This window comes from Solea senegalensis, linkage group LG20, assembly GCF_019176455.1.
Source record: "Solea senegalensis isolate Sse05_10M linkage group LG20, IFAPA_SoseM_1, whole genome shotgun sequence".
Lineage (NCBI taxonomy): Eukaryota > Metazoa > Chordata > Actinopteri > Pleuronectiformes > Soleidae > Solea > Solea senegalensis.
Genome location: NC_058039.1, coordinates 4,681,471 through 4,707,944, shown reverse-complemented (window position 1 = coordinate 4,707,944; position 26,474 = coordinate 4,681,471). Strand labels below are relative to the sequence as shown.

General features: G+C 42.0%; 1 protein-coding gene across 1 annotated transcript in view; it reads left to right on the top strand.

Moving 5' to 3' along the window:
* LOC122786300 (CUB and sushi domain-containing protein 3-like) overlaps positions 1-26,474 on the top strand; it is a 303,505-nt gene that overhangs the window by 250,815 nt on the left and 26,216 nt on the right. Inside the window, exons 32-54 of the mRNA XM_044052500.1 lie at positions 50-168; positions 249-324; positions 417-533; positions 4,334-4,447; positions 4,528-4,623; positions 5,056-5,259; positions 5,755-5,879; positions 6,292-6,388; positions 8,428-8,532; positions 8,636-8,754; positions 9,296-9,365; positions 9,915-10,031; positions 10,770-10,979; positions 12,588-12,776; positions 13,982-14,159; positions 18,078-18,223; positions 21,709-21,789; positions 22,654-22,767; positions 22,863-23,051; positions 23,351-23,497; positions 24,877-25,065; positions 25,754-25,939; positions 26,121-26,315. Coding sequence (XP_043908435.1) covers positions 50-168; positions 249-324; positions 417-533; positions 4,334-4,447; positions 4,528-4,623; positions 5,056-5,259; positions 5,755-5,879; positions 6,292-6,388; positions 8,428-8,532; positions 8,636-8,754; positions 9,296-9,365; positions 9,915-10,031; positions 10,770-10,979; positions 12,588-12,776; positions 13,982-14,159; positions 18,078-18,223; positions 21,709-21,789; positions 22,654-22,767; positions 22,863-23,051; positions 23,351-23,497; positions 24,877-25,065; positions 25,754-25,939; positions 26,121-26,315 — 3,183 coding nt within the window. The remainder of the gene's footprint in view (positions 1-49; positions 169-248; positions 325-416; positions 534-4,333; positions 4,448-4,527; positions 4,624-5,055; positions 5,260-5,754; positions 5,880-6,291; positions 6,389-8,427; positions 8,533-8,635; positions 8,755-9,295; positions 9,366-9,914; positions 10,032-10,769; positions 10,980-12,587; positions 12,777-13,981; positions 14,160-18,077; positions 18,224-21,708; positions 21,790-22,653; positions 22,768-22,862; positions 23,052-23,350; positions 23,498-24,876; positions 25,066-25,753; positions 25,940-26,120; positions 26,316-26,474) is intronic.

Below are 26,474 nucleotides of genomic sequence, written 5' to 3'. Positions count from 1 at the left end.
CCCCTCTCTCTCTCACACTTACTCACATGCTCTCTTTGTCTCCGTCCAGCCAAGCTGAGGGAATCCTGTTTTGACCCAGGTGTGGTTCTGAACGGAACCAGGCTGGGATCTGACTATAAACTGGGCTCCACTGTTACCTTCTACTGTGAGGCCGGATATGTTTTGCAGGTACATGAGTGGATGAATAGTTGGTTGGCTGGTTGTTTGGTTGGTTGAATGGTTGATAACATATATTTATTTTTTTTTAGGGCTATTCTACTTTAACCTGCAGTATGGGGGATGATGGCAGACCTGGATGGAACAGGGCATTGCCTAGTTGCCAAGGTAACACTCACTAAAATGCAAATGCAATACAATGTACATACTGTATGAAGTGAGTGTGATTGTGTGTCTATGTGTGTTATCTCTCTCTTTAGCGCCCTGTGGAAGTCGCTCTACGGGATCAGAAGGAACTGTGTTATCTCCCAATTTCCCCAGAAACTACACCTCTAGTCAGACCTGCATCTACTCTATATCGGTGCCCAGAGAGTTTGGTATGTTCACGGACACACTGAGTATTGCTCGCACAGCATTTTGCAAGTTATTCGTTCTGAATTTTAAATGGATAACCTATACTTTTGACCCAAATCATTTGATTTACCTTTTTTCTGTCAAGCAAAATGCCCTCGATTACAACTGTACACATTTGTCCTGAGTACAGAAGACAGGACGAATGTGACTAAGCGCAATAGAGGCGTTGAAATCAGTGTGACGTTATAGTGTGTGGACTTGCATACGGAGACCGCTGCAGATATTACACGTGATCAAAAGCTGCGCGCTGGCATTTTATTGTAATCCAGGTCAGAGTTTCAGCATTTTTCATTTCATCTTGCTGTGCTTGATCGGTGGTCAGTGATCCAGATATAAATGCGACATTATGAAGTCATGACTATTTAAGGATTCTTCACGTTAACTAGGGAGATGTTGTAAATCTGGAGTCAACTGAGGAGGAAAAGGAACATTTGTTCATTCACCTATTATTATCTTATATGTCTGTCTGTATTTTTATTTTGTCGATAACTGAAAGAGGCAGAAAGTGCAGCATCAACTGTAAGTTTTTTGGATGAGCAGTTTTTATGAAGGTCAACGGACAGAGACTCTGTGATGCATTTCGCTGTATATTACCACGGCAGCCATGTTTGCTGACGCACAACTCAACTCTGTCCTTCAAACTCAAATGAGAAAGAATTCAAGTCATTACCGTCATTGTCACTGCAAATAAAATCAGTATAAAGTTAAACATGAACATTCACGTTCTTTCATTTCCTTAGAAACATTACATTTGGAGGGAAAGTCATGATCTGCTGTATTTCATGTCTCACATCACTGAGAGTAGCTGCATGTTGCTCCGTTGTACTGAAGATGGATCGGTGGACATGCAAGCTTTTAATTATTAGTACGCTCGCTGGGTCTGGACTATTACAAACAGTCATTAATTGGTGGATATAATATTTAATTATAGCCTGTAGTATTATGAATAAAGAGCAGCCATCCCTGAGGCTGTTGACAGTTGCTGTCTGGTTATATTTGCGGCGCAGCGTTTGGAGTGTCAGCTCCGTGAAGACAGTTTGACTCAGTGGAGCTAACGTTTGGTTGGTCTGTATTGTATCGGGAAGACACACAGACATCCTCCCCAAACTTCCCACACAGGAAGAGACAGATTGCTTTGTTAAGTTGCAGCGCCTTACAACATGCTCGTATTTTATTATTTTTTTTATTTTTTTTAAACAACTGTCACCCTCATAAACATTTGCATGCCTGTGTTTTATATGATCTTGCACCATTTTAAAGGTAGCAGGCTTTGTGGATGCAGTTCAAACACTTGAAGACGTTTCATCATTCACGCAAACTCCTCGACGTCTGTCCCTGTGGCGACGCCACACCTGTTGCATAATGACACCCACTCAGCAGCTCATCAGGAGGCATGGCTGCTCCACTGTGTGACAGCGCCACAGTGATTGATGTCCAGGTTTTCTTCAGTTTATAAGAGGATGTGCTGATGCCTTACGGTGGATTTAACCCTGAGAACACGGAGCATTGTGGCTGCTTTTTATTTCATTACTATGTTTAAACATACACTATATACAGAGGCTATAAGAACGTGCAATATAAAGTGTCTTACAGCCTTTTTTTCCAGCACAACCTAGACAATCTAATAAAACTATATAAACCACACCTGAGAAAAAAAGTACTCAAAATGTTTGAAATCGGATTGATTTTGTGAAATTTGGAAAAGTTCAAAGTTCACTTCACACTATTTTGTGAATTCTGCACAATTACTGCTACTTTGTATCACTACTAAACATGCAACACAAAAGGAGTCATATCTTTGACTCAATAACACATAAGAAGCCTGAATATGTGACCTATAAACACACACACCCAGGATGTCCATATAAGGAGTTGTGTATTATTCCCACGGCAGTTTACCATGGGTCCACCTGCGGCACAGATCCGTGAGCACTAAAGGCTCTGGTATACTTCAATGCACATGCCATGCACACTGAACTGTGCGACCCTAGTGGACCCTGGTATAGTCGCGCGTCAGCGACCTGTAGTATCTGACTACACCGCTGGGCGGTGCTACAAGTCTGGACGCCGGGAATAGGATTTCTACCAAAGAAGGCGGAGATTCAGTCTGCACCATGCACACCTGCAGTGGGTCTATAAACCAGGGCTTTAAGGGTTAATAATAAAGTGACCAGATCTTTTTTGGGGTGTATGTGACTATATGTGAGTACAGAGGGCTTTCACTAGCAACGAGTCATGTGTTCATCTCATTATATGTGTGTATGTGGAGGTGCTTGTGTGCTTTTTATACAAACATATTCACATCGTGCTGTGATGGAGGTAAAAATCCACTGTGGTAACTCTAACGTGTGTGTGTGCTTCAAGTTAATGCCAGTGACTTTTAGTCATGGTGCAAATGTGACTTCCTGTCTGAAACATGCGGTGTGAACTCTTTCACCTGCTCCACAGTATGTCCAGCAAACCTGAATCACAGTAGAAGTGTTAACATACTTCCTGTGCAATCAACTCCCTGACACTTTTCCCATCCCCCGTTATGACCATGACAAGCACTGAAAAGGTTAGATTCCTCCTCAATAATTTGCTTCTTAGTCAGATTCTTGTTAACACCTGCAGGAGAGGTTCACTGTCAATCAAAGGGAAAAACCATTTTCTTTTTCCTTATTTCATGTTATTTTCACATTCGACGACGCTGCCCAGAAAACAAACAGGGCGTCTTTTGTGCAAAATGTGTCTCATGCTTCAAAAGAATTCCACAGAAAGAAACATCCTTGTACAAAGCGCTCGGTGACCTTCTATCAGCATAATATCCTTGGCAATGTGCAGATTGAATTCTTGACACCGTTTCAGCCTTTGAGACCAACGAGAATAGAAAAGGAGGGACAGATGTAAAGGTTGTGGTGTGTGCGTGTGCATAGTCGAGTAAATGAGCCTAGCCGAGGTTGAAATAAATGACTTTTTATGCTAAAACACAAATTATAATTTGTGAAATGTTACATAAACCCTTTTTTCTTGTACAGTTTAATCTCTTAATCTCATAAAAAAGAGGGAATTGTCATACTATAAGGAAATCCCATGTCTCAGGTGACCAGTGGGTCTCTCAGCTGCTGCATAATAAAATGATGCATAATGTGTCCAAAGACTCTCCTGCTCTGGAGCGGATGACTTGGGTTTAATACCCGGTCACTCCAGCAATCCTTTCTTCGTTTACCTTCCACTAAGAAAACCAACTGTATGTGCAATCGAGTGTGTAATTGATGCTGCAGTGTGTGTTGTTTTTTTTTTCTCTTCTTGCAGATTGATTAAAAACCACTGTAAACAGTATAATCAATGTCCCCGCAGCTGTAGTTGTGCTTGTGACGAGGGTTTGACATGCTACGTTACATGACTTTCTGACACCCTCACCTGAAACACACTCGTGAATACAGAAAATCATCCGAACACAAACTGAGAACACTGCTGCGCCGCAGTCAAACCTTGTGGGGATGAAGTGGACGGGCGCATTATGAAAATCAGGTAGAATGTGGACTATTACGTGTCCTGGTATCTAATTCAACGCCGATGTTTCCCTTCGAATAGAAGTTGACACCGCGGCTTAATAAAATTTAAATTTGCTATCGCAGGTTAATTTTATCATTGGAAGGTCAGGTGCAGGAGAGAGTAGCATGGAATAATAATGTGCCGACATTCGAGTGAAGTTAAATCATCTCTGTTTTGTTTTTTCTCTCCCCCCTCTCCCCCCCACCTCCCTCATTTCTGTTTCCAGTCCTGTTTGGTCAGTTTGTTTTGTTCCAGACGTCTCTGAATGATGTCGTGGAGATTTATGATGGACCCACTCAGCAAAACACACTACTGTCTTCACTCTCTGGGTCCCACTCTGGTAAGGATGGATGGATGGATGGGTGGATGGAGAGATGGATGGATGGATGGGACTCTCTGACTCTGTCTCTCTCTGTCTAGGTGAGTCTCTCCCTTTGAGCTCAGGAAACCAGATCACGATAAAGTTCACCACAGTCGGACCAGAAACTGCAAAGGGATTCCACTTTGTTTACCAAGGTCAGAAAAAAAAGTCCAAGTCATTTTTGAATTATCATAATTATCAGTAGATGTTGTAGCTGCAGCACTTTTATATACAATCACAATAACTTTCAAACAATTAAAGTCAGTTACTTTCAGTCACATAATAGGCTTTTTGCACTCTGGTGGTTTTATAGAACTGCCTTCTATTCTTCATGTTTAAGGTTTCATACAGCAGGGTTTTGTGTGTCGAGGTTGTTAATACGCATTCAATTTGAAGCGATCAATAATTAAGGATGTTATAAAAGCTGGAATGGAAAAAAGGTAAGTTCCCTTAAGTTTTCTAGGGCGTTGGAATGAAGTCATTATTTATAAAATGCCACTTCATCACACATTAAATAAGAAATAAAATTGCATCCTGGCAAACAAAAGCTTTAATATAAACACTTCACATCTTTCCTTTATGTTCAGCTGTACCCAGGACCAGCTCCACCCAATGCAGTTCAGTCCCCGAGCCACGCTTTGGGAAACGCATCGGCAATGATTTTGCCGTGGGCTCCATGGTGCAGTTTGAGTGCAACCCTGGTTACGTCCTGCACGGCTCCACTGCCATCCGGTGCGAGAGTGTCCCAGACAACCTGGCGCAGTGGAATGACACCCTGCCAACGTGTATAGGTAAATGAAAAGAACAGACAAGTAACATCATGAGATGCGTGATTAACCAATACCCAATTCCCAGGGGTGAAAAACCCGGGAATTCAGCATTCACTCTCGCTGTTAAGTGGCTCTGGCTCTGATCGGCATCTGTGGTCACACAAGATGTGGGTTAACGAGCTCATTTTCTTTCCCTCTGTATAATCATTGACACATTTCTGCATCATTTCCACAAAGTGCACTTGTTTTCTGGCCTTTAACCATGAATATTTCTTTTATAAACTGGAGCTGTGCTCGTTATGTTTTATTCCATCATTCAGATCAAGTTGAACAATGGATTGGATTAAGGACTCAAGTAAAAGATGCAAAATAGTGACCAATCTAACACTAACACCAAGTTCATGGCCTTGTTCTTTCCTTATCTTTAGCCCATGTCCTGTTTTTCTTGTGACTTGCACACACTTCTGTTTCAACGTCTGTTTCCTGCTCTCCTCTGCTCTGTCTGTCAACGCACAGTTCCCTGTGGGGGTGCGATGACCTCTCGTCGCGGGACAATCCTGTCACCTGGCTATCCAGAGCCGTACGACAACAACCAGAACTGTGTGTGGAAAGTCTCCGTTCCAGAAGGGGCTGGAATACAGGTAGCACCTGTCACACGCCGCTTCCTGGCTGACCTGTGTATCATTGACTTAAAAGCTGAGCAGGCAGGATGTCAGGAAAGATAAGATGTTATGATGAGAGTAATGAATGGATGGATGCTTTGTGGGAGAGGGAGCATACAGAGATAACTGGAAAGGATGTAATCAGGAGAGATAATGCCTGATTGCATGCGAGCTAAACTGCTCTCACAGACAAAGACAAAGATGCTGCAGATTCTAAATGTGGTTTGTTATATTACAATCACCTTGGAACGTTTAACTTTCCTTACATTTGGACAACATCACATTAATCATGTGACTTCTGATCCTGTTTTGCAGTTTCATTGACTGTTTATGGCAATTTTTTACGCTAAATGTCTCGATTGTTGTTGGGTTTTTTTGTCGCATTCTCCAGATACAAGTCGTGAGTTTTGCCACGGAGCATAACTGGGACTCCTTGGATTTTTACGATGGCGCTGACAACCATGCGCCCAGACTTGGCAGCTATTCTGGTAAACAGTTTTTCTTCTCCTTTTTTAGTTGTTCAAAACATTGCATGAGGACAATCTTACCAAAAAACAAATAAAAACATGCACAAGCTGTTTCTTTCACCCAGGAATAGAGTAAATGATACAAATCTTAGTGGAAATAACGTCTTTAAATACTTCCTGGTCGGGAAAACATTCACGTTTGTCATCATGTGAAACATACAAGTTGTTGCCCGTGTGTCGCCCCCTGCTGAGAGCTCCGTCAGAGCAACATTGGCTCCATTCTGAGTCTCTCAGCGGGGGCAGAGGTGCACACCCACTGACACCTGCTTGTTTATCTGTGATATCCTTAAAGGCATATGAGAAATTTCTGTTGCATAAATAATTGATTCTCATACACTCTGATTATCTTCTCGGGACAGATAGTTCCTTAGCAACCTATATCATGGTCTGTTAAACACAGTAATAACGTCTTCTTCTTTTTTTTTTTAATTATTCAAATGTGTTCCCAAAAATTACTGCACAGCACACTTTTTTATTTTTTTTATAAAATAGCATTCATATACAGAGCATTTTTTCTAGACTTGGTAATCAGGGCATGTTTGATATTTAAGGCTGATTATAAACAATAAAAGAATGATAGAAGAGCCATAAAACATAATTGCAAGAGTTGATTTATTGCTATAATAAAGCACAGTAGCATCACAAAATCAAACTTTTACAGCTTTTTTCAGGCAAGGTTGCCTCAAAACTGACTATAATATATAACTATAATATCATCTGCAGTTACATTATTCTCCTCATTTACGACTGAGTATCACACATTAGCCTGGTCCGGATGCCTGCACTGACCGATCCTCTGCAAACACCTCTGCGCCTGTGCTCCACCAACTTATCTTCCGCCAAAAAAAATGTACTCAGCCTTGGCGAAACCATTCCTCTGGATTCAGTCACTCGATTAATTGAAGCAGCTGTCCAAATGAGGAGTCAGCATCTAATACTGCCCGAAGAGGGGCAAAGTCACTCGGCTATCTGCTGGTTGTGTTGAACAATCTACGGAGGGGTTTGACGTCTCTATGTCGGACCACATAAGAGATTATGTTAAAGAGGGAGCAGTGAGAAATCCACGATAGTCGTCCTGCTCTGTTTAAAAATCAAATTAAACAAATAAAAATCGCTGTGTGAATTGCTTTCACGGCGTTAATTACAACTCTTAATGAATGCTGTCATACGTCCAAAATGAACTGTTATAGATACATGCTGTTAAGTGTTAATCGTCTTTTCTCATTGATTATTAAGGATTTTCCTTTTCTTTTGAATGTTCTGTCATGATAATGAATGAGATTTCTTCTGGGATGTGAACAGAAGCAGCAGGCGGCCGCCGACTGTTCAGGAGCTGCTAATTAATTCCCTTTACAACAGGCTGCCGATCATATTCATTGGTCTAATTCACTGCTCTTTCAGAGGGATGTTCGTGTAACTCTGATATGCAAAAAATAAAAAATAAAAATATTCCATGTTAATCCAAAGTATTTTGCTGTATTTTTCTCATCTATGTTTGCTTGAATCTAGAAGAAAACTGTTACAAGGTCATTTCAGATGTTATTGTTATCACTGCCGCGTCTCGCAGGAAGCCAAGATATCCATTTGTAAATGATACGGCGATTGAGTGGGTTAATATTCCTTAATGCTTAAGTACACAGCAGTGGGAGGGGCCCCGACAAAATCACCCTGTTGCTCTGTGCCAGCTTTGCTTCAGTGTGGTGCAGTGCTGCAGTTTTACTTTGCACTTTCCCTCACCATACTAAGTAGGTCAAGGCAACATTTGAAACCTCAAACCCAACAGATGTCTCAAATAAAAATGTGTTGCCTTCTCCTCCCTCTGAGAAGTGTTCAAAAACAAAGCAGGAAGAAGTCAAAATGTATGTTTGGGAGCCTTTGATGTTTCATTTGCTGTCACATAATGGAAAAAAGTTAATCATTGTCCTCTATTGCTTTTCTCCCCCCCCTCCCCTCCCTCTGTCTCTCTCTCTCTCTGCCTCTTTTATTTCTTCTGCTTCCAGGCACCACCATCCCCCCTCTCCTGAACAGCACATCTAACAACCTCTATCTCAGCTTCAACTCTGATATCAGTGTCTCAGCTGCAGGTTTTCACCTGGAATTCACAGGTGACACATTTATCGTTAAGCCTTGCATTATCTGTGTCTCCTCTGGAGTACATAAGTAATAATGAATAACATTTCTCTAACTTTCTTTTTTCTTTTTAATCAGCAATTGGTCTGGAATCATGCCCAGAGCCCCAGACTCCAAACTATGGAATTAGACAAGGGGACAGATTTATGGTCGGAGATGTCGTGCAGTTTTCTTGTGAACAAGGATACTCCCTTCAGGTACAAACACAACGTATAGTGTATTCACTGTATGTCCTTCAGGACACGTTCGTAACAGCCGTGTAGGGATTAAGAGCAATTTCCTGCAGCAGTTGTTTAATGCAAAGCGACTGCCAGACATGTATGCAACATTATTAAAGGCTGCTCAGCTTCTGTGATGTGCTGCCATTCATTTTTATTTTCTTATTTATTTTTTTTTATCCCCTAGCTGCACAAATGTAGTACTATTTAATCTGTGAATCAGAGGGAAACCCCATTCTTAGATGGTTTTCCCAGCTCTAACTAAACATATCACTCTGATGTAGTTTGTACAACTGCTGAATAATGGATGTCTCTGTTGTGATCTTCTGTGCACTGTACTCTACGCAGCTCTAATTAAGGCTCTGCGGCGCTGAAGTGTGCCACAGTTCACGCAGTTAGTGCAAAGCCGGCGTTTATTTATTGTGAGACAGTTGCGGCGGGAGCAAACGACGCGTGCTCATCTGTGGTGACTTCCCGACTGTGATGATGCGCTGTGGTTGTTTTTTTTTTTCATTTCTAGGGCAATGCACACATCACCTGCATGCCCGGGCCAGTTAGAAGATGGAACTACCCAGTGCCACTGTGTCTTGGTAGGTATTCTCGTGCAGTGTACGTACACACACATGAAGGAATTGGCCTGAATATAGTGAGATACATGCAAATTGTCATTGGCGCAGAAAGGATCCAAGCACCCTCTCTATTGCCTTCTCTGACTCTGTGGAAAATGAGCTGTTTGATCAATTTACTCTTCTGTGATGCGCTGATTACTTAGTATTCCGCGCGGGATATAATCAGGCTTTTTAAAGTGAAGCAAAGTTAAGACAGCCTCTGCCATAAACACGCACACGGTGCCAAAGCCTCAGCATGCACACAGGCAAACAAGCCCTGGACATATTATCTACTTGCACAATGCTAATTTATTCAACGAGGATGTTTATTAAAGATTCAGAATATTAATGTCGTCTTTAAGACTGTGCACAATGTCAGGTCGAAGAGATTCAAGTGAACAGTCAGCAGCAATATCTTAGGAGGAGGAGCGGCTTGTCTGCCGTGCTCAGTGAGGTCAGAACTGTTGACATGTTGCTTTCAACACCGAACCACCTTCTTGTTCTCTTTTTCTTTTGTTTGTGTGACTCCAGCCCATTGTGGTGGGTCTATGACGGATGTAAGTGGAGTTATTCTGAGTCCTGGTTACCCCGGCAACTATCCCAGTGGATTAGACTGCACATGGACAGTCAATTTACCTGTCGGCTTTGGTAAGAAACACTGTCAACTTAGACTTGAGCATGAAACGTGTGTTGTTTTTACACATATTTATTCATCCATATTGTTTATAAGTGAAGCTGCTATTTTAGTTAAAGCTGCAGTAGGCAGGCTAGCTTGAAGCCCCTCCCAACGTACAAACCTGGACAGATGTACATGCTGCATACACCGGCAGTCCCCAACCCCTGGGCCGTGGACCGGTACCGGTCCGTGGGTCAGTTGGTACCGGGAAGTGAAATAATACATAACTTACATTATTTCCATTTGACTTATTATCTGATTGTGAACGATGTTTTATTTTGGAAAAAGACCGGATTGGGGACCGCTGGCATACAGGCGATCTCTCCATCCCTGAAATGTTCAGCCAATATTGACACACATCTTATTTTACTCTTTTCTTATCCTGTAGCTTGCCTTGCAGTGTATGGCATCTATTGTCGTTGCATAGCAACCATTCCGCTAAAAGGCATGTTTTCACGCAGCTCTCTCTCTGAACTGTCAGACTCTCCCATCATGGGCCATATTTCCTCAAAGCTATAACTAAGTCTTAAAGTCTTACAGAAGTGTGGCTCTGCACCTTATACGCTGAAAATGTTATTATGGAGTTATTGCACAAAAACATGAGAAGTATGTTCCTTTCCCGAGCTTTAGCACATTTGTTTTTATTACTGGCCTCTGTGTCAGTCAGGCTTTGCTGCTCACGGTGTCACAATCTGTGTGTCCCTCCTCAGGCATCCATCTTCAGTTCTTGAACTTCTCCACTGAAGCGATCCATGATTACTTAGAGATCCGCAGTGGAACGCTGGAAACCGGCTCGGTCATTGACCGCTTCAGTGGTCCGACCATCCCCAAACCTCTGTTCAGCACCACCCACCAGACCAGCTTTTTTTTCCACAGTGACTACTCGCAAAACAAACCGGGCTTTCACATCACTTATCAAGGTACGTGTTGTTACAAGTTCCTCGGCCACGTCTTGTTTTCACTCTGATTTTCTAAGCAAAGAAAACAAGCGCTGACATCTGACAGTGGTTCTTACTTAACGGGGAAAAAAAAAAAAGCTAATCGTACTATTGTCATTACATTTCTGCCACTGAAATTCTGAGCAGCGGCGCACATCAAAATCACCTCACGTCTTTAGACAAAAATAACACTTTATTTATAATGCACTTGTCAGAAATTACAGGACACATGCAGGTCCAACAAACTTCAGTGACGAGATGAGTTTGATATTTATCAAGGATGAACAAGGTTTTTGAGTAGTCTTTTTTTATTTAAAATCTCCTGTTCGCCATTTGTTACATACATATATATATACACATATATGTATATATATATATATACATATACATATATACATATATACACACATATACATATATATATATACATATATACATATATATATATATAGACGTGACAATATCAGTGGCTCATGAATGATACCCTTTACCCTTCACATATATAAGAAATGAACATAGTCTTGTGCTTGCAAAAGAAACTCTGAAGCCTTGAGCTGGGCCTTACCTTCTACTTTCCTTTCCTTCCATAATTTACATCGTTGACATCATATTCTGTTGAAGCAGAGCTAAAGAAAATAGCAATTTAGACCTTGAACTCAGGGAGATGTTTACTCACATTATAAATCAAGTGGGAAATAGACTCATTTTCCAGGAGATTTTGTCAAATGGAGTGTTTTTTTGCAAACTCGTGGAGTGGCCCCTCAGTGGCTAACTGCTTCTTCCATCCTAATTCTTCCGGCTTCACCTTTCAAACCGCAGGGCTACTACGGCCATGATCTCCTGAGAGCAGCACAGTTTTAAACATGCTCCACAACAGCAGAAATATCAATATTTCTATTATAGCCACTATTTTTGTCAATAAGTCATACAAACTCCAAACACTTACTGCTTTGGCTGTGAAGTCGGTGTGACTGCGTGTTTACGCGGCAGCATGTTTTGTGTAATATGCAATATCTAGAAGAAGAGGAATCGATGATTTTCTGTCTCCTCAGCGTTTCACATTTCAGGGTAATTTAACATTTTCATCTGCAGTTTTCAGTCGAGCTCAACACACTCTAATGCACCGGAGAGCAAGAAAACATACTGTACATGGACACTTAACACGCACAAAGGAGATAGAGGACGTCTACGTCAGATTGTGTCTTTTTAATATCGGTAAAATGATGTTCTTAATTTGCACGTGTTTTGGTTTATTTGTTTTCTGAGGTCGCAGTGCTCCTCAGGACACTTTACTGAGGAATTACTTTTAATAGGAGGAACATTTAAATGAGTTTGCAGTTTAAAACTATATACAGTATTTGACTGGTGGCCACTGAATTATGAATGTATATACATTTAGCTTTGACTTCAGTGAAAAAAAACATTATGTTTCTGCACTGTTTGCAGACCTATAGCAGAAAAGCAGCAGAGCACGATGACATGACACATTGCACACATCTCTTTGCCGCTCTTGGTCATTTACAAACTATTCCTGTGTTGTTTCCGTTGTAGCCAAACTAATTTCTGAGTGGGTTATCTTCTCTCCCTCAGCCTATCAGCTCCAGAGTTGCCCAGACCCTCGGCCGTTTCGAAACGGGATCGTAATCGGCACCGATTTCAGCGTCGGGATGACGGTGTCGTTTGAGTGTCTGCCCGGTTATTCTCTGATCGGAGAGGCGTCGCTCACATGTTTACACGGAATCAGCAGGAACTGGAACCACGCGCTGCCGCGATGTGAAGGTAAGTCAGATTGTCAGTGTAACTTGTGTCAGTTTCCTTGATCTGAGATGTTTCTTATTTTTACAGCCAAAAAAAACCCCACTGCTATCTTGTAGCAAGGTCATGTAACAAGGCCTCATCTTCATATAATATACATTTATGTGTAGTATATATATATATATATATATATATATATATATATATATATATGTGTATATTTATATGTATGTATATATATATATATATATATATATATATATATATATATATATATACATATATATGTATGTATACATATATACACTATGCAGGGTTAGCACCTTGTATGTGCTTTTAGTAACATGTAATTGTAAGGTTGTCGCTTTTAGTAGTCATTTTAAATAGAGAGTCATTGTATCGTCACATTTTTAAATTATAATTCAGTCTCCTAGTTTTGTAGGATAGAATATAATAGAACAGAATAGAATAGAATACAATAGAATACAATACCATATAACAGAATAGAATAGAATAGAATAGAAATACTTTATTCATCCCCAAGGGGAAATTGTTTCCGCTTTTGTTCTTCTTACCACTATTGTCAAAGTAAGCACAGCAGACTCCTGAGTGTTTCTCCTGAAGGTTAATTACTTAGATTTGATTGTTGTAAATTAAAAAGAAACTCCATTGAATAAAATAAAATGAAATAGTTTTTCACTCGATGGAATCGGGAGAAACTGCATTACCATAAAAAGATGTATAAAATAAATCTGGAGGTAATTACAAGGGTGGCAGGCACGTTGCTGCGCGTCATACAGCTCCAGCAAAGTGTGCGGAGGGGAAATTGTATCCTGAAATGATATTAGTCTAATGTAATGGCCAGTAACTGCACATTCATTCACACTATTATTGTCTTTTTTTTAATTTTAAGGCTAGATTGTAAAATGTTAATACTTAGTCAAGGAGCCTCACTTTAAAAAACTGTAAACTCTATTTGGTTTTTATAGCTCTCAGCAGTCGTGAGATTGTATCACCGATGAGCAACACAGACACTCCCAAGGAATACTGGTGCTGCAGAAGTGCAATAAAACTGTAATGACAATTTATTAAAGGAGTTAAGGTGTTATTACATGACTGATAATCATGTCCTTTCTCAGTCATCCAGACAATTACTGAAGCTTCACAATGGTAATACTAATTTGCTGGTAATTTATTAAAAGTAATTCTGTTAACGTTCTATCTCACAGCTCTCTGTGGTGGCAACATTACTTCATTAAATGGAACCATTTACTCTCCCGGTCACCCCGAGGAATACCCCAACTTCCAGGACTGTGTGTGGAGTGTGAGAGTTCCTCCTGGACATGGGATTTATATCAACTTTACTGTCCTGAGCACTGAGCCTATATATGACTACATCACTGTCTGGTAGGTGTTATTATTTGTTTGTTTTTCCCTCTTGTTTCTTTACTCTGTGGATGTCATCATGCGCCACTTGCATCAACTTCTGCTCAACTTAAGCTTTAGTTCACTAAACAAGATTCATCTTTGTTTGACTGACATTTACTGGCCGTTTAATTTGATCCTCATATTATGGGAATGCCTGTTACACGCACACACTCTCTCTGTCTCACAGGGCTTCGTGCTCTTTAACATCTTCTCAGAGTTGGCCACTAATTGGAGCATTCCTGCAAGGGTTACCATGACTGCAGACATTTATCCTTGAATATGAAGTTACTGTGACATCATTTTCTTCTTGTCATGTTTTTCCCCGTCTCCCTTTTAGCTCTAAATCTCCCTCTCACTCCCTCTGCTTCTCACACGAGTCCCACTTAGTCTTCTATGGAAAATACAATGCAGCTTTCTCTCCGCTACCTGCCCGGACTTGACCGCTCTCTTCGTTATTCTTCCAGAGGGGAGCAGCCATTGGCAATAGCAGACATTTTGTCAATGCAGGTGTTTAAATGGTGCTTAGATAGCATGTAACATGGTTATCTGCTGGTACAAGGTGGCGGCAGATAGTGAGACTAATAGAGAGGCTTCTCCTGCGGTTGAAATTTCTATAGCTAAAGTCTATTTCCTATAAATAGATAGCAGCGTGCATCATCCGGTGTACAGACGCCAGACCAACACAGGAGATTGTCTGCCTTCGACTTATGCGCTTGTTACGATATCGACCTTTCATCTTGAGGCTTGACTGTTCCCCTCGCTCTTGGAGAAATCGGAGTTTATTTCTGCATATCTTTTGAAAAATGTCTGGCAAACACATTACACTGCAATGAAAGAGTAAAGACGGCGCTCCGAAAATGGCCCCTCATTCAACATACGAGGAACTAAAATGCCTCCGCCGTTTCGTCACTGATGTGAGCGATGACGCAGATACGGTGTTCAAGCTCTGACGGGGAAATGTTCTCTGTGCTCCGTGAATGTTAAATGTTCATTATTTGGGCAATTAGAAGAAAAGCTGCATGAAGACGCTCATGGGGGCTTACAGGGATGCACGGAGGCTGCTGCTGCTGCTGCTGCTGCTGCTTCTGGTTCCCAGGTGACAAAGTGTCCTCTCGAGTCACGCGCTAAAGTAACCTGATGTGATGCAGTGCCCTATAAGATGCCCTTGCATCTCTGTTTCCTATGGGTGCCCTTCCTTTTCCTGTTATGAAGTTCCCGACTGTCCTTACATGACAGTGTCACAAAGGGTGTCCTTAGAGGAAATCATATTCAGCGCTACAGTATATAGAAAATGCCCTGTGCCAAGGCTTTCTTGCACATCTTCAAAGAGACAAAACTTTAACCCTTTAACACCGAGCGTATCCTTGACGACACGTTTGCACAAGCGCGCTTTGCATTACTGTAGTTACGTAAAAATAGCACTAAATGTGCTTTGTGAAAGCTGAGAAATTGGTTATTACAGTAATTTCACTGGCGGAGAATGAGCGTCTTTGTTCCTCCCACAGGAGAGAGTGGCAGGAACTCTTTCTACGTAGTTTTCTATTTTTTTGTCAAAAAAAAACATTGAGAGACTCAAATAATTTTATTTTTGCTATGTTATGTTTTATACTGTTCAAATTTCAAATTGTTCGTGTACAACTGCAGTGTTTGAATTGTTAAAACGGTATTTTAACAGGCAGTAAATTGTATGTAATTGCCAGATATAAGACGTTATTCTTATTTACAGGACATTTTCTGGTCCTTATGGTTAAAATAAGCACACAAAAAAAGAAAAAAGTCCAGGCGGACATGTTGAAGGTTAGGTTTTAAAGGGTCAAAAGGTGACAAAGCGCAACTTGAACTTGCTCAATTAAACAATAATGTGTAGAAGTCCCGAGGGCCTCAGGTCACACTCTGAACATGCCCGCCCGTAAGCGCACTGCTGGCGCCTGCTCCACAGGTGCACAGTAGGTGCCCTTTTCCTTTTTTGCAGTCGGTGCCCTTTCCATCCTCACCCGTCCCCTTCCAAATGTCTGTGCACGCCACTGGGCAAGATGCTTCATTGTTCAATGACCCTTGAACAGCACAATATATGCAGCCCAGCCGGGATGTTGTGTCGTCACAGAATCACACGATACAACATATCGAAACAATACTAACGAATTATAGTGGAATCAAAATCAGCATCAGGACACAGAAACCTGGACAATTAATGCAGAGTCACAACATTTGAATATACTCCTGCCCTCACAGGAAGAAACCCAGAGACTTATCTCTGTGTGTGGTGAATCCGAGTTGGGGGACTAATTAACAAAAGAGCTAATTTGATGATGTCAGGTAGCAGCATTGACTCATGGGAATTGTTTTCTTGTTGACTTGTTTTGTTCCCTTTAAGTGTTTGCTTTATGGGCAGAACTGGCTCACTCATAGTACCACATTTTTATTTCCTCATTCTGATGTTTCATGGGAGTTTGTCGCAGAAAAGGTAAAGCAGATGATGTCATGTAGTTTTTAATACAGAACAGTTGCATATGTCGTCTTACTAAAGTAAGTCTGAGTTAGTCGCAAACATGAGGGTCTTTTATCACAGGAGCCCCTTAGTGTATGACTGTTCCTCAGAACTCAAAAATCCATTTAGTCTTTTTCATGCCAGCCACCTCGGCACCGTCGAGCCGCGCGCTGTCCACCCTCAGCCAATTCTGCGAGCTCCAAGAATTGGTCTCGCAGCATGGCCCTGACCCCGCTGTCAGTTACGGAAAAGTCGGCAAACTGCTGGAGTCACACGGCGGCAGAGGCGACAATCTCACACAAAGACACACTGAAAACTCACAGGCTCACCGTCACAATGCTGGCTCCCCGCAGAGAGCCCAGTGTCAGCGGTAAAGGTGTGATTTTCACAGCGGTCCTGAGTCCCGAGCCAGCCGCTCTGACAGTCAGTTAGTCCGCTAATTGGTCTCATACTGGGAAGCTCACTGCTGCAGTTAATCGTAAGAATTATCATACAGATGTCACAGATGTTTGCTTCCATTTTGTTGCTGCACACGGCACAGCCTAAATATCACGCTCACCAACGTTAGCGAGCGAGAGCCACGACGGAGAAAAGCCGCGGTTTCAACTCGTCTGACGACTCCCGAGTCTGAACCGCCGTATCATCCGTGGGGATAATTCTTTACGTAACCTGACAGGTATAATTGGCCTCATCTAAAAACACTTAACAGCAGGAAATAATCATTGCATTTAGCTTCATGATGATGCTTTTTAATCACTGATAATGAGCCTCTATTGGTTAGTTCCAGTCTGACAGCTGGTGGCGTTGTCATTAAAGGTGAAATATGCTCGTGACATTGCACCGAGAGCCCAACCTGCTATTTGATGGATCACTTCCTGCCTGTAATTGTGAAACTTTTCATGAATGCCAGGCCGATATTAGCGACAAACACATAGCCAAAGGTCCAAGTTAAATTTGGCTCCGGGATTGATATTTGTTGTTCTTATGATCTCATGACAGCGCGATCAATCTTTTACGAATCTGTGCACCCATCAAAATCTCCCGCTGGTGTTTGTTTGAAGCAGAGTTTGTGGATGTTTAAATGTTTCAATCAGCGTTCAGACGCCGAGAGGAAGATGGGCTCATATTAATGCAAAGTCACTCTGGGCACTGCCACTTTCTCCTGCCATGTCCGTTTCCATCCGCAGTTAATAGTGCAGCTCCAGGTTTTGTCTCTCTCTATCTTTGTTTCGAGCCTGCGAGAAGCCATTTCCCCATCACAAATGGCTGTTTAAATGTCACAAATGGCTGCAAGGTGGTATTCAAATCGCACGCTGACTTTTTGCTCCCATTGTTCTGTAAAGAACGATCGCGTCCGTGTATTTGTGGCTCTTCAGTGTCAACAACTTTTCTGTTTTCTCTCTCCACAGGGACGGTCCCGATCAGTCTTCTCCTCAGATTGGCCAGTTTAGTGGAAACACAGCTTTGGAGTCAGTTTACTCCACCTCCAACATCATCCTCATCAAGTTCCACTCCGACTTCTCCGGGGCAGGTTTCTTTGTCTTGAGTTACCACGGTAAGACCACAATCACCCGATCTCATTAAGCTGCAGTTTGGTGAAAGTTAAACGCTGGGATTATGGCGTCCGTGTGCACGTGTGAGCTTCTCTTTGACTCCATCCTCATTAAGCTCCACCGGGAGCCGCTTCCTCCGAGTCCCTCTGACTCACGACGTTTGGTCTTTCACTGGAACCTTTTTTTTTTTTTTTACGCTCTCTGATCAAAGCCCGTGTCTTTGTCACATCCCACCACACTAATACTGTTTTAGTCACACTGGTTCTGCCGCTCGCTTTACTGTCGCGGCCGTGTAGCGGGGACGTTTGTGGATTACTGTCTGCTTTATACTCGGGCTGTTTAAAAGGCTTTTAGCACCTACTTTTTAGAGCCTAATTAGACACATTTTTAATCCCACTATTTACGCTATTGTGTGTGATTTGCAATCAAGTCGATAGTATTGAAGTTGTGTAGACCATAGAAATACTGCGATAGTTCTTGGCCTCAGTGATTCGTATAAGTTAAGTTCAATTAAAACACAGAATAACATTCTGAGTAAACCAAGGACACGTGTGTTGAATGGGGTTTTTTGCTTTTCATAAAGACTGATGTGTTTGCTTATTAATCACTAATCACTTAACACTCGACAAATGTGCGGATGAACTTATTATTTGAATGATTTGCTTTTGTTTCAAGTTAGTCTTTTAGACTTGAACATTGACCCCCGTCCTGCCGTCATTGTTGAGGTAAACAAAGATTCCCTTTGCTGTCAGATTAAAATGAAATATGTTCATTACCTTTTACTTTCAGGCATGAAAAGAAACCGTATGAGCTCATGACAAGATGTCCTTTTCATCGGCGACATGCGACCGATCCATTCATTTGATATGGTGTGTGTTCATTAGTGGGAGTCTTTTTCTTTTTTCTTAGAGGGAGTTTTATATTGTTTAGTTGTTCTTCTTTCTTTTTTTCCATTTCATGCTCGTCTTTAGCCGTGGTCCTTCAGTGCACTTACATCACCCCTCGTTCTCAGTGTATCAGATAAAAACATCCCGCGGGTGTTTTTCTTCTTGGTTTGCCTGTCGGCCTGCAAACTTCAGCCTTTAGACACTTAACTTTTTCCACCGCTGTTTTAAAATGTTTTTGTTTTTTTTCTTCTGTTATGACTTGAAGGTTTAAAGGATTACATGACCACATAAAGTGTATTATTTCAAATAAAGGCAACTATTCATGTGCTCATTTTTTCAACCTTTAAATAAATTAGTTTGAGAGCTAATGACAGAAAAATGAATTATTATTCTTATTTTTTACTTTGTTACTTTGATCAAAAGGAGGGAAAATAATATATTTAATGGGATAGGTATCATAATACACTTTTTAATCAAGTACATTACTCATCCATGTCAGCGTCGCTTATTGCCTGGAAAGTTCTTTTTTTGGGGAAGGTTTAATTTGACAGAAAGATTTTTAATGAGTCTATCTTTCCTCCAGCGTTCCATGTAAACATGTATACTGTGCCACTTTTTTTCCCCATGAAATGTGTATTTTTTTCCCCCAAAAGTTTCTGTTCATGGCTTTTTAGTGAACATGTCAAGGTTTATTTCTGAGCAGGCTTCTGTGTTGCCGACACATGACGCGTCGCTAATGAACGTCTGTTGGCAGGTTTTAACTGTCAGCTGTCACACTCTCACAGGAACAGCACCACGTGATGGATTCAAGTGTATTTTCAATTTCTGCTTTATAGGAGGATGTACAGCAGTGGGTTGTCAGGGGAGATGGATAAGAGGGAGACGGGATGTATGGCAGTGGTTGTTAGCATTGTTTTGTCACTTCAGGTTTATTAGACAGCAGAGAAGAGGGGAAAAGAACCAAAACCAAAACAAGAAAGATAAGCAAGAGTGAGTTATGTGGAGCAGGAATGATTTGTAAGCCACAAGAAAGTCGTAGTTTAATAAATGCAGAAAGAATATACACCACCTCTGATCATAGATGATTAGAACTGGGGGGGGAAAAATCATTGCGATTGTGATATTAGACGTTCATTTTTGCTGAGTCAACAAACGTTACCACCAACGTTTTATTCATCAAATTACTGCAGTATCTTATTAGCTCTAGTACTACATGGGAGCACAGATTTATACAGTCAAACATCGCATTTTGCATGGTGATATTATATCGTTTTTCAGACGATATATGTGTAATTAATGAATCATTTCTGAGGTATTAATGGTCTCGATCTCCAGTTTCAGGTCTTAATCAGTGTAGCATGATGTCAGTTTTGTAACTGATGGTTTCATGGCGAGCTGTCTGTCACGTCCTCCCCCGCTCTTCCAGATGTCATCTTTTCTGGTTAAAAAACCCCCCAAAAAACTAAATACTGAGCTCAAGTTTACTCAATGGCAGCTCACAAACCCCTGGTTGGTGTCACAGTGGGCTGACACTGGCTCCTGATAGATTCTCCTGAGAAAGTGACGCAGATTGCCACAGTTTGTCTCTGCGGCAGCTGCTTAAGAGCAGTTTTGGATTCAAATGTCAAACAAAGCCCAGAGGAAACATCTGTCCAGTGTCTGTGGATGTTTATCAAAGCCAATGTCTTTTTATTTACCTCTGGCTCAAGCTCCTGAATACCAGTGTGCTCCCGTTACAGAGGAGAGGGCCATCCAGTGGCAGATGATGTTGTCATGGACATGGAGACTGAGGAGGAGGAGGAGGAGGAGGAGGAGGAGGATGTGACACGAATGTGGAAGTAGCTATAAAAAAAAAGAGAAAGAAATGCTCTCAGAGCTTAGTGAGATCAATGACTGCTCACCGTCATCCTCTCGTCTCACACACATTAGTGTACACACATGGACATACACACGCACACACACATGGTCAGACACACAGACTAGAGGGCTTTGATATGCATGAGAGCAGCAGAGACTATTGGCAGGTCTCATTTTCATAGTCAATTTCATCCTGACTTACAGCCCTCAGCCTTTTTTTGTCTGCCTCTCCCTCCGTCCCTGCCCTCCCTCTCTCTCTCTCCCCCTCTCTCCCTCTGTTAGTGAGTGATCTATGGTCATGCAGTCATATTGATTGCAGCCTTCAGCTCAGCGGTTGTGAATTCAGTTGCTTTTTATGATTCAAGGCAGTGCTGTGTCTGTGGAATCTGCTCCGTCTGTTGATCCCATGCTTTGGTGACCAGACGAGCTGAGTGAGAAAAAAATAAATAAAAAATGAAGTCAAACTGAGACAAACGAGATTAAACAGACAGAGTAAAAAAAAACTAAACAGACACTGGGTTTATGTCATTATTTGAGTCACTGAGGATTTCTCACTGCAGCCAGTCTGGGGGTTAATGCGTTTAAGGCGTTCACAGTGAATACAGATTTTTACAAACAACCAGGAAAAAGTCGTCTCAAATGTTTGCCTCTCTTGACAGCGCAGACTCTGCAGCATTTCCCCTCACACACTCTCACACACTTCATATTGTCCCTCCTCTCTTGTGCTGTGTCTGTTTTCCTAGCTTACCAATTAAGGGTGTGCCAGCCTCCTCCAGAAGTGCCCAACGCTGACATACTGATGGAGGACGGCGAGCTGGAGATCGGTGAGTTGTCCGTCTGACGCGTCACTTTGATGGAAGATGTAGACTTTTCTATTCGCCATAGGATGAGAGCAATGAGGGAAGTTTGTGTTATATACTTGACATAATATTGAAATGTAATGTTCAGTACCAATACTGCCAAATAAAATGAGCCTAATGAACGTATATGATTGTATTTAAGTGTATTATCAGTTACGTTTGATCGAAGTGGAACTGACTTTTAACTGTTTCCCAGGTTGATTTTACTGTATGTTTTCTAGCCGAACTTTGCAAGTCTGGCCGCTTATTCTCTGCGGAGCTCCCCCTACAGTTTGGGAGTACATATTTTTATGACACCACCGTAAACATCCACCCATCCCTATATTGACTCTGCTGCTTTTTCCACGGCTCTGCCATGATGAACGTCTATAAAAGCACTATCGTTGCTTGTTTAGTGCCATGAAGCAATTAGTGTTTCTCACGAGTGAGACTTCCTGCTTCTTTGGACTCTGGGTCTGCAGCCCGGATCTTGCAAAGCTGGTTTTCCCGCAGACAGTAGGGGGAGTGGAGACAGACTCCCCCCACAACAATGACTCTGACGCTGTTAAGTTAGGGTAAAGAAAACCTACCTGCACAGTTCTGCTTTAAATAACTGATAGTTTTCTAGAGAATGCATTCATTCAGAAAACTTTATTTATCCCTGTGGAGCAATTCAAGGGCAAAGAGCGGCACATGAGCGATACAGAACATAGGAATATAAATAAATATCAAATATCAAATAAATATCTTGGCATAAAAAATCTTAAATGTTTCTCACTCGTTTAAAGGAGGGCGTCAAATTTGTGCTTAAGTGCAGTGCATGACTAAATAATGATTCTGTGCCTCCAGGTGACATCATCAGGTACAGATGCCAACCAGGATTCTCATTGGTCGGCAGCGATGTTCTGACCTGTCGCCTCGGAGAGAGACTACAAATGGACGCACCACCGCCAGCTTGCCAAGGTGTGTGCACATTAGTTTTTACTGATTTAAAAGAAAATAATTAAAACCGATGAAGGAAACTCGGCGTGCATTCATTTCTCCTCCCGTATCCACAGTCCAATGCCCCGCGCACGACGTACGATACGACTCGTCCGGCGTGATCCTGAGCCCCGGTTGGCCAGAAAGTTACCCTAACCTGCAAATGTGTTCGTGGAGCATTACGGTGGAGAAGGGATACAACGTCACCGTCACCTTTGAAAGCTTCCACACGGAGCGAGAGTTTGACGTGCTGGAGATTTTCGACGGTAAAGAGAAGCACGCACACATGCTCAGACACACTCGCAACTCAAAAATAAAGGGTCAGTGTGTAGAAATTGAACGATTGTGTGTTTACGGCTCCCTTTCCCAAGCCCATCAGGAAACTACAGTTATTCTAAGGCTATAAAAATATACCATATTTACCATATACCATATTATATCATGGAAGTCTCCTACATATTAAACACTGAGAGTTAATGGGTCTTTGCATGTGAAGTGATCACCACAGGGACAAACCGCATCTTCTCTGTTGTCCTCTCACGTCGTCTTGTCCTCTCTGTCTCAGGTCCCACACCCAACAGTCCCACGCTAGCAACACTGAGCGGTGACCTGCCAACGCCCTTTAACCTCACCACCTCTGGCCACCAGTTCCTGGTCCGCTGGTCCTCAGACCATGGCACAAACAAAAAGGGCTTCAAAATTCGCTATGTTGGTGAGTACCAAAGTATGTATCCCAACTTTATTTTACTACTACTATATATGATCCTAATGCATGGCAATAAAGACGGAAGCAGACAGACAGAAGGACAGAGGGATTTCCTTTTTTGGACTAGAGTTACAGTATGCATCATAATTTGATCAAAGTAATGGGGAAATAATTGAGTTTCTGCAATTTGTGGAGAAAACGATGCGACATTTTGTTTTCTACCTCACTTCTGTCTGTCTAAAACAGATGCCTGTGTTGTATTATGGTATGTGTCTTGACTTTTATTCCTTCAAGGGAAGCTTGATGAGCACAGATGTTTTTACAAGCAGCTTTGTGTCACTTCAGACAGTCGGACATCCAGCACCTTGGTTAATGTGACTTGAGTCATTTATTCAAGGACTTTGTTTGACAGTTGTGAGGAATTTTTGGTTTGCTCAGTCACGTCCATGGCCTCTCCTCAGGAGGCGGATTCTTTAACCTCCATCCTAAACAGAGCCATTGTTCTGTATGATGAATGTGACAGTGAATATTAACAGCAGAGCCTCACAGGAAGCTCATGCTCGCTAACCTTCCTCGGTGGCTGGGGGTTAATGTGAGCATATGCAAGGATTGTGAAACATATGTTTCAAGCCTACTAATGAGAGGGTTATTAATTTGCACAACCAGGGATATAACAATGTACTTTCACGTAAAAAAAAAAGGGATCAGACTTTAATTAAAAAGTCAGATAGTATGACATGTTTGTCACACACAGCTTATGTGAGTTCATTAAAAAAAAAGTATGTAGAAATGCTAATATTGTGCCAAAATGTCTATTTTTGTTAAAAAAAAAAAGGAACTAAATTCCCTCAGTGACCCTCGAGATAGCTCTTGATGATGTTGTTCAAAGGTCAACCACACATATCAACAGTAAACACACTTTGATAAGTTCAGATAAGAACTCGCCTCTAGGCTTTTGCCCATTTTGCCCAGAGTCATAAACCAAACTATGTGCATACTGGATTCTCATCTTCCTGGATAAAGATCCTAATGAGCTGCAAAACAAAGTCATGAATATTTCTTTTAACAGAACATGTGATCCAGTTTTGCTCCACAAGTGTCTTCCATCCATTTATCCTCCACATGAGGATTCACATTTTTGGTCTGTAAAAATCCCTTTTTTTAGCCTCGTCACCTGTGAAATGTGAAATCTCGCGTTCTGCAATATTATGACCACAGACTTTAATTTCTGTCTTTCTTGTGTAGCTGATTCTTAATAGCAGAGCTTGTTAGTGGCTTAGCTGTCAGAACATCGCTTCCACTATGAACGAAAGCTGACTTTGTTTGTAGTAGTCGCACGCTCGCAGCAAACCACTCAGTATACAATCTTGTTTCTTCCACTCCAGCGCTGTACTGCTCCACACCAGACTCTCCCCTCCACGGCTCCATCTCCTCTCAAAGCGGCGGCCACGTCAACAGCGTGGTGCGCTGGGCCTGTGACCGGGGCTACCGTCTCATCGGCAACGCCACAGCATCCTGCCGCCGCACGGCACTCGGGTACCACGCCTGGAATTCTCCCGTACCTGCGTGTCAAGGTGCAAGGACATTATTCAGCTTATGCAGCTAACAGTGCCTTAACATATTTACGGCAGAAAATGGACCCAATTTCCCCTTGACTATAAAACGTTGAACCGTAAAACCAATGTTTTTTTTTGTTTGTTTTTGCACCGGGGTGGATACTGTATATTCAAAAGCTCAGAGACTTTCAATATGCATCATATTTCACATTTATTTGGGATAAATGATCCAAAATGGCTCATTGTGCCTGACTCATTTTATGGTTTCTTTGTCTTTCCATCTCTTTATATTTATAGTATTTTCACAATATATTACAGTGCGTTCTTTTGTTACGTCGCACCTACAATGTTCCAATCCCACACATCACATAACGCTGCGATAGAAAAGCCAAATGGGGAATAACACATTGTTGACACTGTAATTACTTGCACTCTGTTCCACAAACTGGTCTATTTGCAGCCGAGCAGTGTGTTCAGCACGTTACGTTTGTTTTCCTAGAACTGGTCGTTACTAGAGATCAAGTGTCTCTTGATTTTATATTTTTTTATTGCAGCGGGTAAATATGCAACACGGATAACAAATACAGAACGCGTTCAGTCGTTGTTTCCTACAGCACTGAATCTGCATATCAGAACTTGTTTGCATGTCCATGTCGTCTTCTCAACCGCTGTGTGTGTGTGTGTGTGTGTTTGTGTCTCCCCCCAGCTGTTTCCTGTGGTGCACCCAAGGCTCCCATAAACGGTGGCACTTTAACAGTGGACTACTCCGTCGGAACAAGAGTCTCCTATTTCTGCAACGATGGGTACAAACTCTCCAGTAAAGAGCTGACATCAGCCATCTGTCAGCCAGACGGAACATGGAGCAACCACAATAAAATACCTCGGTGTTCAGGTTAGTAACACGTAGATGAAGAAGGGCAGGACAGTACTTATGTGGACATGCTAAATAAAGAAGGACTGAGAGTGTCCCACAATGAAGCAGCTCTGTATTATGTGAGACACATTGAAGTGATCCTTGTGTTCATTCGATGCATATTTTGAAGAGGCTTTATTTTTCTTCTTCCTCTCTGCAGTGGTTGTGTGTCCCAGCATCGGCTCCTTTTCTTTAGAGCACGGCCGCTGGAGGATCGTCAACGGCTCGCACTACGAGTACAAAACCCGCATCGTGTTCACCTGCGACCCGGGATATTTCCGACTAGGCCCCGCCCACATCGAGTGCTTGCCCAGCGGGGCGTGGAGTTGGAGAAATGAGAGACCACATTGCCAAGGTAAGGTTAAAACCACCGACTAGTCAAGTGGCCACGACCTCAAAGTCGTAATGATTTGCCACCAGGGGGCGACTCTGCTGGTCTATACTTGTCACTTGATTTAATTCAATTGAAACGTGACGTCAATTTTGTCAATTATGTTCACATTTCGATGATTAG